This window comes from Oryzias latipes, chromosome 16 (assembly GCF_002234675.1).
Source record: "Oryzias latipes chromosome 16, ASM223467v1".
NCBI lineage: Eukaryota > Metazoa > Chordata > Actinopteri > Beloniformes > Adrianichthyidae > Oryzias > Oryzias latipes.
In genome coordinates, this window is record NC_019874.2 from 770,597 (window position 1) to 784,659 (window position 14,063).

The 14,063-nt window shown below is 41.6% G+C and overlaps 1 protein-coding gene across 4 annotated transcripts in view; it reads right to left on the bottom strand.

The window, feature by feature from the left end:
- LOC101164139 (receptor-type tyrosine-protein phosphatase U) overlaps positions 1-14,063 on the bottom strand; it is a 286,898-nt gene that overhangs the window by 46,324 nt on the left and 226,511 nt on the right. For 2 of the 4 annotated variants that reach the window (XM_023964670.1, XM_023964671.1), the window contains exons 13-17: positions 13,503-13,539; positions 10,729-10,867; positions 9,825-9,848; positions 8,406-8,560; positions 7,725-7,912 (exon numbers count right to left, since the gene is read on the bottom strand). In XM_023964670.1, coding sequence (XP_023820438.1) covers positions 7,725-7,912; positions 8,406-8,560; positions 9,825-9,848; positions 10,729-10,867; positions 13,503-13,539 — 543 coding nt within the window. The remainder of the gene's footprint in view (positions 1-7,724; positions 7,913-8,405; positions 8,561-9,824; positions 9,849-10,728; positions 10,868-13,502; positions 13,540-14,063) is intronic. The other 2 variants (XM_023964672.1, XM_023964673.1) reach the window with 1 other exon arrangement.

Consider the following 14,063-nt stretch of genomic DNA (forward strand, 5'->3'; position numbering starts at 1 on the left):
AAAACATTTTTCAAGGTTGATGTATCTCTATAGCCAATTTTTTTTCTACGAGCCGTTCACGGGTGCTGTTGCATTTTTATTGCACCACACTGGGTAACACAAAAAAAGTAAATACTTATACTGGGAAAAGAAAAGGATATTGGGGGTTAGAAGAGAGGGGGAGAGGGGCTTCTTTACAATTATCCCTCTTTGCCTTCTCATCTGTTCTCCCTTTAGACAGATTTTCTCTTCAGTGCTGTCAGTTATCAGCAGAGGGAGAATTACCAGTCAGAGATAAAGGCATTAACTCATGCCAACTGAAATCACATCAGAGGTTGTTTTTTGATTATATGTAAAATACTTGTACATATGTATCACTGTAGAATTGAAAAAAGTGTCCTAGTAACTAAACTCAAATGGATGACAATAGGTTACATAAACATGGATGGATGGATGGATGGATGGATGGATGGATGGATGGATGGACGGACGGATGGATGGATGGACGGATGGAAGGTGGATGGACGGATGGATGGATGGACGGATGGATGGATGGACGGATGAACAGACGGATGGATGGTGGATGGATGGATGGATGGACGGATGGATGGACAGATGGATGGATGGACGTATGGTGGACGGATGGATGGACGGACGGATGGATGGTGGATGGACGGATGGATGGACGGATGGACGGATGGATGGATGGATGGTTGGTTGGATGGATGGATGGATGGATGGACGTATGGTGGACGGATGAATGGACGGATGGACAGATGATGGATGGATGGATGGATGGATGGATGGATGGATGGATGGACGGATGAACGGACGGATGGATGGTGGATGGATGGACGGAAGGATGGATGGATGGATGGATGGATGGATGGTTGGTTGGATGGATGGATGGATGGATGGACGTATGGATGGACGGATGGACGGATGGATGGATGGACGGATGAACGGACGGATGGATGGTGGATGGATGGACGGAAGGATGGATGGATGGATGGATGGATGGATGGTTGGTTGGATGGATGGATGGATGGATGGACGTATGGTGGACGGATGAATGGACGGATGGACAGATGATGGATGGATGGATGGATGGATGGATGGATGGATGGACGGATGGATGGATGGATTGTAGATGAATAGATGGATGGGTCATTGATGAATGAATTGATGGACAGATTTAAAGATGGTTGAATGGATTGACAAAGGAATGAAAGGAAGAACAGAGGGATGGATGAACAGATAGATCTTAGAATGATGGTGGATGGGTGATAAATGATAAATCATTTGCTCTTACATCTAGTATTTCCTGCTTGTTCAACATCATTTTATTCAATATATATTAAAAGGACGTTGTTGTTTTCATTTCATTATTTCTCTTCCATAGTAAAGTCCCTTCAAACGCTATGAACAGCCTATGGTTGAGAGACTTAGAAATTAATCATTACTTTTTTGATTATAGGTAACAGCTGATAAACAATGAGTAACATTTTTCCTTCATTACAAATGTGGTAGCCTAAAGGGTAACTTTATAAAGTTTTCAGTTTACTAAAATTAATAATTTTCTGCCAACATTGGGATAAAACATTACATGTTCCTCACTCTCACGCTACATAATCTGATGGTGTCCTGTGTAAGGCAAAGTCAAATTCTTCATTGAATTGGACCCCTTACATGCTACAAGGGATAGTGGATGGATGCTTGATTGAATGCATGAACGGTAGATGATTGGACAAATGGATTGACTAATGGATGGAAGGAGGGATGGACAAAGGAATGGATGGATAAACAGTAGAGCATAAAAAAGCCAAAAGGCCCAAATCTGCTGCTCTGCTTTCTTTTTTACTTTGAGCTTTCAGTGACATTTCCAATTTTTACCAAACAGTAAACATAGAACAAACATAGAACAACATAGAACTCTAACATAGCAACAAATAACAAAGATACACAAAAACACTAATGAAAAAAAAAAGTTTCAATTATTTCATTGCTGTTCCTTTTTTGTTTTCTTTTTAATCAGCCTGTTTTCCGAAACCTCACTCTCAGAATTTCTGTAGTAGAAACAGTTGGCAGCTGAAACTGTATTTAGACTCTTCTTTTAATCCATCAGGGTTTATAATAAACTCTTATGCTTAGATCTCCAGAGTTAATGGGAACTTCAAATGTCACAGGAATTTCTGTCATTTGTAAGATGATTTGCAATTTCTTCTGTCTGTACAAAGATAAATGTCAGCAGAATGTTCTCAGATGGTGTTTGTCAAAATGTAGCATGGTAGCAAGATGTCAGCGCTGCTTGTGTAAAAACAGAAATAGACTTTGTTGGCTTCATAAAGGGTCATTTATAACAAAGGATATGTGAAATTGGTATTAGTTGTGGCTTGTTTTAATAAATGTAAATTGTCCTTATTTCACTTACTCATATTTTCCTCAGTAAATGTAGTGTATTTTTTGCAGTATAGAGCATGCCAAATTAAAAGGGACACAGTCAATAAATAGTTTATTTTCGAAATTATGTCATATATAAGGTGCACCGAGACACATTAAGCAAAACAAAAGAAAAAGCGGTACGTCCGTACATGTCACAAAAACAGGCAGATGGCTGGGTCCAGATGTAGCAGGTTTATTAGCTCAGCTTAAAGTCCACAAAGCTAAATCAGGGTCAGGCAGGCAGGAGTCAATGACAGGTATGAGATCATCAGAGGACAGACAGGGGTAGTGAGGATTCAGGCGAGATTCGGGGCAGGAGACAGGCAAACGGATTCATAAACAGAGTCAGGAAATCAGAAGATCAGATATAATGCTTGGTAAGGAATGCAGAGTGGCACAAACAATACTTTGCATTCAGCTTCACTCAGTGCAGAGCTTAAGTAGACTGTGGTTGATTTAGTGAATGAGAGTCAGGTGTGCAGCATCCAGGAAGTGAGCAATGGGGATGCTGGGAGCTGTATAGTGTGGTTACATCTCAGGAGACCGGTCCCGCCGGTGACCAGAGGGGGAGACAGAGTTCTGACTTCTGACAGTACATCAGTCAGACTTTATTCACTTTGTTCATAGTAACTCTTGAACTTGTTTGTTACATGCTACCTGTTAGCCACGTTAGCACATTCACAATACCTGTAACCCCTGACCTTAAGAAAAAGAGTTACACTGTAGGTATGTAAACACGTATACAAATGTACTGTAACTACGCTAACAATCAACCTAATTAGTAACACGTAAAATGCATAGTCTGTACATAAAATAGAATTAATCAGAAACAGAATGAATCCATATTTGTACCATGGTCCGGGTGAATACTCGATTCTGATTGGCTGCTGGGTGTGCATTAAAAAGTGATATACCGCAGGATAACCGCATGGTGAAATCACGGTGGTGCGGCGCATTTATTGAATGGCAGCCAGTTTCCTAACTGTGTGCCACATTTTACCAGCTAATCAAAAACTTTTATATAGAACTACTGGATCATAGCTGGAAGTTAAAGGATTTGGTGATTTGCACCTTTTAATTTAAGAGAAACTCAAAAGTAGATTTTAAAAATTGCTGGGAGCTCAAATAGAAAAGCAAGAGTATGGTGATTGGAAAACTGGCAGTTTGATTCTCTGCCATGTCGTGTGCCTTTAGGAACGACACCTAACCCTAGTCTGCCCCATAAAAGGACTGTTAGAGACAGGACAGCTCTGTGAATGTGGTTTGCAGGGTAAAAAGAGCTTTGAATGGAAAACTAATAAAATAAGTCAATTTTCACCTAAAAATAAAAACTTTACCACAAAAAAGAGACCTTTACAAATTGTAACAAAAGGTCTCCATACTGTAGAAAGATGAGTTCCTGATAAAAATTCTTCTAAACTTTTGATGAAAAAAAACTCTGTGAAAAGTATTTAGTCTTTTATGCAAATCAGTTTCTAACACATCACTTCTTTCTGTAAGAAGAAGAGGAGGCAATGGGGAAAGAAAATATGTAATCCCAAAGCAGTCACTGCAGCAGTGTTGAGGCCTCTGGTGAGCTCACTAAGCAGTAACAAAGACATCATGAGACAACCGTTTTCCTGAAAAAACATTATGTAGAGGTTTATTCATTAAGTCAGGATCCATATTAAAAACCTCAACCACATATATGCACAGTGGTCAACTGCTTCAACAAGAAATGCCTGCTTGTAAAAACCACTCTCTAAACATTGTAATAAAAACCAAAATTGCGGCAAACCCAGGACACAATAGCTATGTTACCAGATGAGTTTAAAACAATGATACATTCCTATTTCAACTGCTCATTTATGACCTTTGGCAAGAAAATAAAATCTATAATAGCGTCCGTCAGTTTTTTGACGCACAACAAAATTTTGAGTGGGCCAAACTTAAGCAGTGAATTAAAGTCACGGCCAAACTCAAAGTTTATTGAAAAATTCACAACTAATATGTAATCTTTAACCTTTTCATATAGTGTCTTCTTATGTTATATTCTGTCAGTACAGCCACGTTAGCTCCGCACATAAGACAAACAGGTCTGTCTTTATATTTCTGATCAGATAATATGCCTTCCACCTGTCTTCAAAGCTCCTGTTGTCCATCTTTTGTTTGGCCATTTTTGTGGAGGGTAGACTTAATTTGTCCAATGTGACTGGAGCATGGCTGTTAATGACTGACAACAGATAAAAGGAGTGATTGCCGCTTTTGACTGCGACAACATACTAGCAAAGCATTGTGGGATTTGTAGTATTAGCAGTACAGTATATACCAGCTTGAGTTTAACATGTGTCCTACAAGAAAGCAGCTATCAAGATGCAACAACGTGTAGTTTGTAGAGCTCCTGTAAGATACCTATGCTATTACATTTGGTAGCATTTAGATTGGTTGATTTTATATGAATATTTAAAAAAATATTTATTATCATTTCTTGCCATTGGAAATAAATAGGACTCAACTTTAAAGCTCTATTTGATAGGACTGCCTATCTCTTATGTCCCTATTTACTGATCCAGTCAAGGTCTTCAAGAGTTTCCATGCTGTCTACTAAGCCTGTTCATGTTCTGCGACTCTCTATGCATCTCTGCTGCGTGTTTCTCCCTGGACTACAAAACGGCAACTTGGAACTAAAAGTTAAACCAATTTCCTACTTCCTGCTGGGATTACAGACACTTCCTACTAGCATGCCGTCCTGGTTAATATTTCTGGTTGTCCATTTTATTAGCGTTCAGGCGCTAGAGAATGATTTGGCCACCATGGACCCCAGATCAGCTGCTGAGTGGAGGATTAATGTTGATACAGAACACTGTGCTTGTGAGTAGGGATGGGTATCGTTAAGGTTTGAACGGTACTACTACTCTTATTGATACTGCTTATCGATCCAGTATTTTAACGATACTCTTATCGATACTTTTTGATGACGAAAAATAAATAAATAACAAATTAAGAACATAAAGTGTTTTATTTCCTCATTATGCAACAATACTTTTTTAACAAAACATTTTACTTTATACATTTTCCAACTTGAAAAGTAAAATACATGAAAAAATTAGAAAGAATAAAAAAAGAAAAATAAACAGCAATGTTTTGAAATATTGCTGTCATGATTTAAATATAAAACAAATTAAATAAATGTTTGAGTTCATTAAATTATCCCAGAGAAAGTCTCTGCTTCAACTCCTGCAGTGAAAGCTGCGTTTAAATCTGACGCCCGTGTTTCCGTCTCTGGCAGTTGAAGCCAAAGCCCCTCCCCCGCCTCTCTACCTGCTTTTCCTCTCTACCCGTTCACCTGTTCATATCCTCTGCAGCAGCGAGTCGTTTTTCCCGTGCTCCTCAGTGTGTCCTACACAGAGTGCAAAATACGGTCATCATAGCAGCAGGTTGACACGATAGTCGGGGTGCTCCAACGCAGATTTTTTTTTTCTTTTTTTTTTCTTTTTTTTCTTTTTTAACTTGTCCTGTCCATCAGCTGGGCAGACAGATGAGAGCTGAGGGCCTCTTGTGTTGGACATATTTTACTTTAACAACAGGGGTTATTAATCTTCAGACAAACCAAAGGTATGTCTGAATAAACCCCTTTTGTAATTGAGGCCAAACTTTATTAATTTCAATCATGTCTGAAAATCTTTGGTGTTGGACCGGACGGAAAAGAAAAGAGGGGAAGAAGAGAGAGGGACGCTAGAGAGAGGGGGGGTAGGGGGTGATAATAGGAGGGGAAGGGGGATAAGACCATGAAGCAGCATAAAGCAACAAGTTTACTGGTTGTTAATCATTATGGTAAGGTTCAAATGTAGTAAAAAACAAACAAACAAAAAAAAGGGGGCGGAGCCTGTCCACACACACACTCAAATGTATTAAACACACCTGCTAGCTGCAAAAATGTCCACCTGTCGACATGTACACAGAACAGATAGTGTTCACACGCATACTTATGCCTTAAAACCAACTAGTGTGAAATATTTCATTCATTCAGTCATGCAAACTGTTAGTACAAAGGTGAGCTAACACCTGTGCTCATGTGAGTGTTTATGTTCTTCTAAAATGGATGGTGGAACGTGAACAGAAGGAGGGAGAGTGCCCAGCCATCCCCACCCCAAGACCCCCACCGCAGCAGCAGCGGCAGCCGGAATCCCCCCCAACGCCACACGGGAACCAACGCAGATTTAATTAATTTTACGCGCGCACCGCGTGCTGTCTGAATAACGGCCCCGCCCCCCGTGCACACAAATAGCCAGACAGACGTCTCCTCTTCAGCGAGAATATCATCATTAATTAACAGAAAATTGACCGACTTGGTGAGTTAAATATGTCAGATAACACTTTTATCTTGTGGAACACTAAAAAAATGCGACTTCTCCAGTACCGATAGGAGAACCGTTGAGGTCAGATCTTAACGATACTGCGGTCTTGAAGAATGTTGCCCTGGGGCTCGTTCAATACCGGGAATCGGTATTCATCCCTTCTTATGAGCATAATTTTTCTGACAAATCTGCCAGCATGAATCACTTGCTTGAGAGACATAGTAATTTTACATCAGATAGACCGTCCACGTGCCCTGCTGCTTGGGTTGTTAACCATGAAGCACTCCAGAATGTTCTGCAGGAGATTCAGTAAAGTGCAGAGCTTCTATTACTCCACTGTGAGATCCATTTCACGTTACACCCTTCTTTTTTTCCCACTGAGGAAAATAAGGTGTTTTTTGCTGTCTCTCCACTGATTGACACAGCAGGTTTATGGGTGACAGCAGAATAGGAACAAAGATCAGAAATTGTTCCTCGTTCAAACTTTTTGCAACGGAACTGAACAGAGTTTTTGATCCCATTACTTGCTATTGAGTTCAGAACACTGGTGGCTGCAATTGCATGGAATGAGGAGCCGTCTATGATGTGTTTTACCAGCCGAACCGCCGGGGTGTGCAGTACCTTGTGGATTGGGAGTGTTCTGGGTCTGAGGAGCGTTTGTGGGTTCCTTCTCGTTTTATCTTGGACGCTGCCCTCATTGCTGACTTCCACCGCCATCAGCCTGGTGGACCGTTGGGTGCCGGCCCCTAACGGTAGGCTCTGTCATGTGCACTTGCCGTTCCTCATCATAATAAAGCTCATTCAGCAAATCTGTGATCCACGTCCTACATTCTCCTCTCACTCTCACAAAGTTTGTTGGTACACGTTTTTGATTCCGTCTTTCAAAAAAGTTTAAAAAAACTTTCAAGGAAAATGTTGATATTTAAGTGTGTGAGCCGATGACACAGACAGAAGACAGTTTTTTACCTCGTATTCCTGTTTGAAGCCATAGCCCTCCCCTGTCTTCATTTGGTTGATGTGCTGGAGCAGGTCTGCCACTCGGACGGCCGGGTGGAGCTGCCCCGTGTGGTAGGGAGAGCCCTTCCGTCCACACTGGTGCCTCGGGGAGCCTCCGAGCAGACTGCTGGCTTCATTCACCGAACTACGAGCGTCACCTGAACCAACGACAAGCACACGTACAGGTTCTGCGAGGTTCTGAAAATAAAAAAAATTCAGGAACTGACAGGTTGCGATAAAAAATGAATTAACCCCGGTAACAGCTGCATGTTCATTTGAGACAGCAGCCACTGGTTTCACTTATGTGTCTACACCACAGGCGTGTCACATGCTTTGTCTGTCAGGGAAGACATCATCTGGAAGCCAAAGCAATTTCTATCTTTTATAATCTGTCTTTTTTTTTCAGTAAAATATTCTGAATAATAATAGTTGTGCTTTTCCTTTGTGCTGCAGAAGAAACACCTGACACACGCCACAGAAAGGATTCTCCTCAGCTTGAATTGCATGCAGCTCACTACTTTTGTGTATTAAATCATGCAAAAAACTGGAATGAAATGTTTTCTAAGGGAAATAGTGGGCAACATATTGTGTCGACTTAAAAATAGCGCTAAGAGACACGGTTGTGTTTGCTGCTCATGTGACTTGTCTTACTCCTCGTGCCGCATGTGTGCGTGTCCATGAAGGAGAGGGCCATTCTTTCATCCTCCTGCAGTGTGCTCTGGTCTGTGAAACTGCGCTCCATGGAGCCCATGTGGCTCTTCTCCTGCCGGTAGGTGATGGGTGTCTTATTCATGTTCACAGGCTTTCTGTTGCATAGGGAAGAAGATGGGGGAACAACAGCCATTCAGAAGGTATCGGATCAAACAGATAAAGACAGAGAAAGGAAAACAAAAGCTTTTTACAGTGGTCCACCACTATATCATGGTTCATCTTTGCAGTGTCGCTGTTTTGTGGATTTTCTTTCAATGCAAATCTGCATGGTATTTTTTCTCTTTCTTTTACATTTTGTAAACAGCACACTTTGTTCTGAGTCCTTATTGGCTACAGGCCTTGTCAATAAGTTGCCTCTGTGCCATGTCTCCTGAACAGCATGTGTTCAGTTTGCCACATTTATATATATTCCTGACCGCGATCCATTTTTGGTTTCCACTTAAAAAAACTGACTTAGTTTACTCCAAGGGTTTCAACTCTGAGGGTTTAAACAAGAGAGACAAGTGAGAAATGCTTCATGTCTGTCTTAAGCTCCGTACACACCAGGCATGTGAGTTTAGCATATTGTGTTCACACTGGACTGTCGCTACCCGATTCTAGCACATGTACTCACAGCTGGAAGAGGCTTGGTGTGAATTGTAGAAGCAAATCTTGTAAATCTTGCACCAGGCTTTTTCTTTTACTGCTTTATTCCAATATATGAAAGATTTGGTGTCACATCAATCCGGCTGAGGACAAACCGCAATTATTGTTTTCTCCTCCATGATCAACTTTCAAATGGTTCGTACTTCAGTGTTTTGAAAAGGATGCCACCCATATGCCCCTACCAAATCTGAGTCCTTGATTGGTCAAAGATCAATTGGTTTAACTTTCCATGTGCATTCAATGGACATCCATTTTTTTGCGTAAAGGCCGAAAACTGACCTAATATTTTGCAAAGCGACGTGTGAACAAGAGTTTTAAATGTGGAAGCCCGCAAAGAGTATTTACGTGCTTTAACATAGACTTTTCATTGGAAGTGGTCGCTTAAATGTGTGTTTCTGAGCCCAATGTGAACATAGCAAGAGAAAGGTCTATGTAGTGTGTATTGAGGGGCTTTACAGCCCTAAAACTTCTAGAAGCCTACTTAGTGAATACACCTATGACGTGTTATTTATGGAACGCAAATCCCACGATGAATACCATATTAAGAGGAACCGAATGACTGAAAGAAAAGGAAAAACAATAAAATTCACAGATTTCTTGGAAAAGAAAGGGAGAAACGCCTTTTTTTAAAACTCAACTGACAGCCAGGACAAAAGCAAATACTGCATTATGATGGGTCGACACAATGGAGAAGCAAGAGGTGGAGCCACTTACGGATAATACGAGTAGTAGTCCCTTCTGGAAAGAGTGCAGGAGAGGAAGGATAAAAAGTCAAGAGAGGGAAGAAATGTATGATGAAAGCAATGTCAGCTGAGAGCAGAATGCATTGAAACCGGACAAAATGAGAACCACCCTTCATGTGTCCAGCTGGCCAGATGACACAAGCTATTGAGATCAGGCAGCTGCTGACAGACAAAACACACAGCCAAGCAAAGAAATGCGTGTTTTCTTTCGCTTAGATTTGTCTTAGTGTTACACCTCCTCCAAAGTGGAGAATATGGCTTCCTGTTGCAGCAAATCGGCTCCTCAAACAAGCAGGAAGTGCAGCAGCTGTGCAGAACAGCGGTTATTTGAACCACCAGCAATGTTAGTCTGGAGTCTGTGTCAGCAACTTAATTAAAGAAAATTGAGCTCCTACTTATCCTTATCTGGGATCTCATTTTTTTTAGATATCTCATTGAAAGCGTTTTATGAGACTTTGACCTGCAGACAGCTAAAGCTGCAGCCATAAAAATACAGAGACAGACGTGCAAACAATTCACTACAGACCTGTGGGATTATTGGCTAATAATCTCTAAAAGCACACCTTTTCGCTCCCAATTACCAACTCATTGAAGGGTCAGGCCTCTGCTTGGTATGCGTAATTAAGTGGCTAATTGAATCGCATCCGTCTTTAATTAAATACTTCACACTCAGACAGGCTCAGATGACTTGTTTGGTCCCTTTGGTGCAAGACAAACGAAAGAAAACAGCGCAGAGCTGGCTTTGGTCCACGACCTTTTACAAAGTTCAGCAAGTATGAGAAGTAATCACTGAAATGCACCAAAACAATGAAAGATGGAAGAAGAAAAGTTGGGCTGTGACTGTGCACAAAGTGGCTCGTTTGGAGGAGGTTTACCCTTTTTTAATGATGATGATGACCGCGCCCAGCAGCAGAACGAGGACCACCAGCCCCCCAGCGCAGACAGCGAGAATCAGCCCCATGTCCTCAGAGTGCTGGGTCCTCTCCAGAACGCTCCGGTGGTCTTTGCACGATGCTGGAGAAACAGAGTTTCTTCAAAACAGCGTAAAGAACAAAACAACAACACAAACCCAGCAGACATGAGGAGGTTTACTTAAGCACACCTTTGGTCCGGGCCGACTCCACTTAACGTGGTCCGGGTTAGGATCTGAACTTTGCATTTGGTCTGTATTTAGACTTCCTGTTTCCAACCAAAGCTTGTGAACAACCATGTGACTAAAGATCATTGTCAGTCATTGGCCAGAAAAGCAAAGGAACTAGAGGCAAAAATGATGGAATTCCTGCACTTTGCAATCCTTGTCGTTATAGTTCACTTTTTCAGATTTTTAACGCCAGTATCAATGTCAGGTACAACACTTTTTACTCGCCTTTCATTTTTGGATGAACAATGAAAATTGTTTTACTTCTCATTCATTATTAGCAACATTAAAGGAAACTTATATGTATTTTATTAACATTCAGACCAAATAGAAAATGGGTTAAATGTCCTGTCCACTCACGGAATAAACTCAAGGTGCCCTGCTGTCAGTAAGCCCTGGAGAGGTCATTTATTTCATAAAAGGCTTTTCATCTTTGAAGCGTAAAGCTGGACACCCGTAAACATTGTTCCATGCAGCGGTCCAGTCTTTGTCTTGTTTGAAGGGCCCACTGATCTACTTTTTTTTATTTTTCTATTCTATCTCAGGCTGTCCTCCTGGCCTGGCCAGCCCTGAAACCAGCCCTCACGAGCTCATTGGAACAGAACAAACTATCTGGAGAGCAGGAGAAAGTCAGAACACGCCTGGGGATAAGGCTCTATCTTACAGTCAGCTAGGGGAAAAATTGAATCTAGGACAGGGAAAAATGAAAACACAGCCATGTTTTAGTCCAACTTTGTGCACCCACAGGCACCTCAGGACTGCTTTTGAACCTTATCTCAAGTAGAGATGAAAGTAGTACAACATCATTTCATTATTTGGCAGGAATCTTTGAATATGTGGCAAGAGCCTGCACAGCGGAGTGGAAAATATGAATCACTGTCTGGATGATCGAATGGAGAAGTTTTTGTTAATCGATCTGGTTGACGCCTAATGTTGTTTTAGGAACTTCAATGTCCCGTTTGTGGAATCCACCCAGGACAGGCTGTGGGGTCAACTTGAATCAGACGGTGAATAAAAGTAAAGAGATTTTCTGGCTTCTTTTCAAGTAATCGTCCAAAGACATTTAACTGTCTGTGAGCCGATGTGACCGGACAAAGCAAAGTACCCCACTCATAAAAACTGTCTCCAACTTCGATCAGGGGGTTTGTTTGATACCACTTCATTTACATTTACATTAACACAGATGCTAAACAAAACTAGTGGTGGGGGTAAGAAATCTATTTCAGTTTGGTGAAGTTTTCAACAGATAAGGCTGTTTTGCCACATTTAGCCTCAAAATTTCTATTAAGCCAAACAGGAGCATGAAATGGATTTCTGCTTGAATCCATGCACCTGCCAGCTGCCTGCTGGTGGAAATTGGCACTTAAAGGAGAAATGGAAGTCTATTGTTGTGTTGAGCCTGCCAGAGCATTCTTAATTAAACTGTCACCTGGAAGTTGAAATGCAATCTCCAGCTTTGTTATCCAAGCCAAAATCATTTGCCTCCACTTTACCAGTGATGGGCTGCTTGTTAATAAAGGCTCAGGACCCCATGATGCACAGTAACGGTTGAGGAATCATGGCGTTTGCAAAGGAGCCACAAAAAGATCCTCTGGCTTGCAGGAGTCTCCCTGGAGTCTGACATCTGACTGCATGTCTCAGGTAAAAATAGTTTAGTCCACTCTTTGATTGATTGCAGCAGTTTGAAAGGCAGGAAGCAGGAGGCAAATGTTATGGAATAATTACACAATTGCTTGCTGTAGCTGTTTCCAATTCTGCCTTTGTGTAAGGTCAAAAACAAGAAGTCAGCGCAGTACACTCCACTGCTGTGGAGAGGCATAATTAATCAATGTCTGTGCGGTGTGTGTGGGGCAGATGGAGTGAGAGCTGAGCCTCGCCTTTTGGCTTTCTGCTTGAGGAGAGCCTTCTTTCTCTTCATGAGCTCTTAAACTGAAGCCTTCCCTGAAAGAGAAACCCTGCCACATCGGCTTACTCACAAAGATCGGCTTGCTGTTGCATTGCCTGCATGTACTCTCAGTGATCCAACAGGACTCTGTGGTGGAGTGATTCTCCTGCCACTGGAGCTCAGAGTCAGTTTGGCTGCCCTTTTCATGTACTGGGAGTGCTCACTCATATACACCAAGGTGGTTTCACCTGGAAGTTTTGATCTGGAGGAGGCCTTTTGAATGGCACCGAGGTCGATGCCCTCAGATGTAGCTCTGCATTGGGCTGATGATAACAAAGGGACTGCCTTGTGTTCCAGCGTCTGTCCAAAACAAGCAGGATGAAAGCCTAACCTCTAACCCCCCCCCCCGTTTTTTTGCCCTTTCTCTGAAATTCGTCCAGACGTGTGCTTGAGAGAGAGGTGAAAACCAGTGCAGCGGGAAGGAAAATAAATCAAAAGAACTCAGCTACATCTTTACATGCTTGCATAAAATATGCAAAAGTGAACAGTTCTGCAAAAGACTGGATCCACGGGAATGCATTTAAGGTCAGAGTGTTGATGGGAAGAAAAATGTTCACAATCATTACCTTTGCGGGCGATCCGGATGCAATTTATTCTCGACTCCTGAAACAAAAAGAAAACAGGCATCAGGAGGAGAGCGTCTTTTTGCATTTGGCATAAGAGATGTGATGAAAGAGGAGAGGATGACATTAAATACTGAAATAAAGCAGCCTGATAGTATGACAACACATAAAAGCACACCGGTGAATGAAAGTTTGAAGAGCAGGCCTAATCCACCGAGCATTTGAAGTAAACCATGTGATTAAAAATTCACGAGTGGGTTGTGCTCTGCTTATAGGAAAGAACAATGTGCTTCATATTCTATCAAAGACAATAAAAAAAAAACATTCAAAATTCCTTCTGGGTTAGGAGGGTCGCTTTAAAATTAGAAGAAAAAATTTAAAATCTACAGCATCACTCTTGAAGAAGATTAGAGATTCTTGCTGCAGGATGATATTTGAAAGGGAGATTGCATAATTCAAAGGGCGGGGGGGCTTTGAAACCAAATGACTCATTATGAAACAAATGACTTTTATTCAAATTTCTGCTGATGAAATGGTAGCATTCTGAACAAGGCCTTCTTCAAA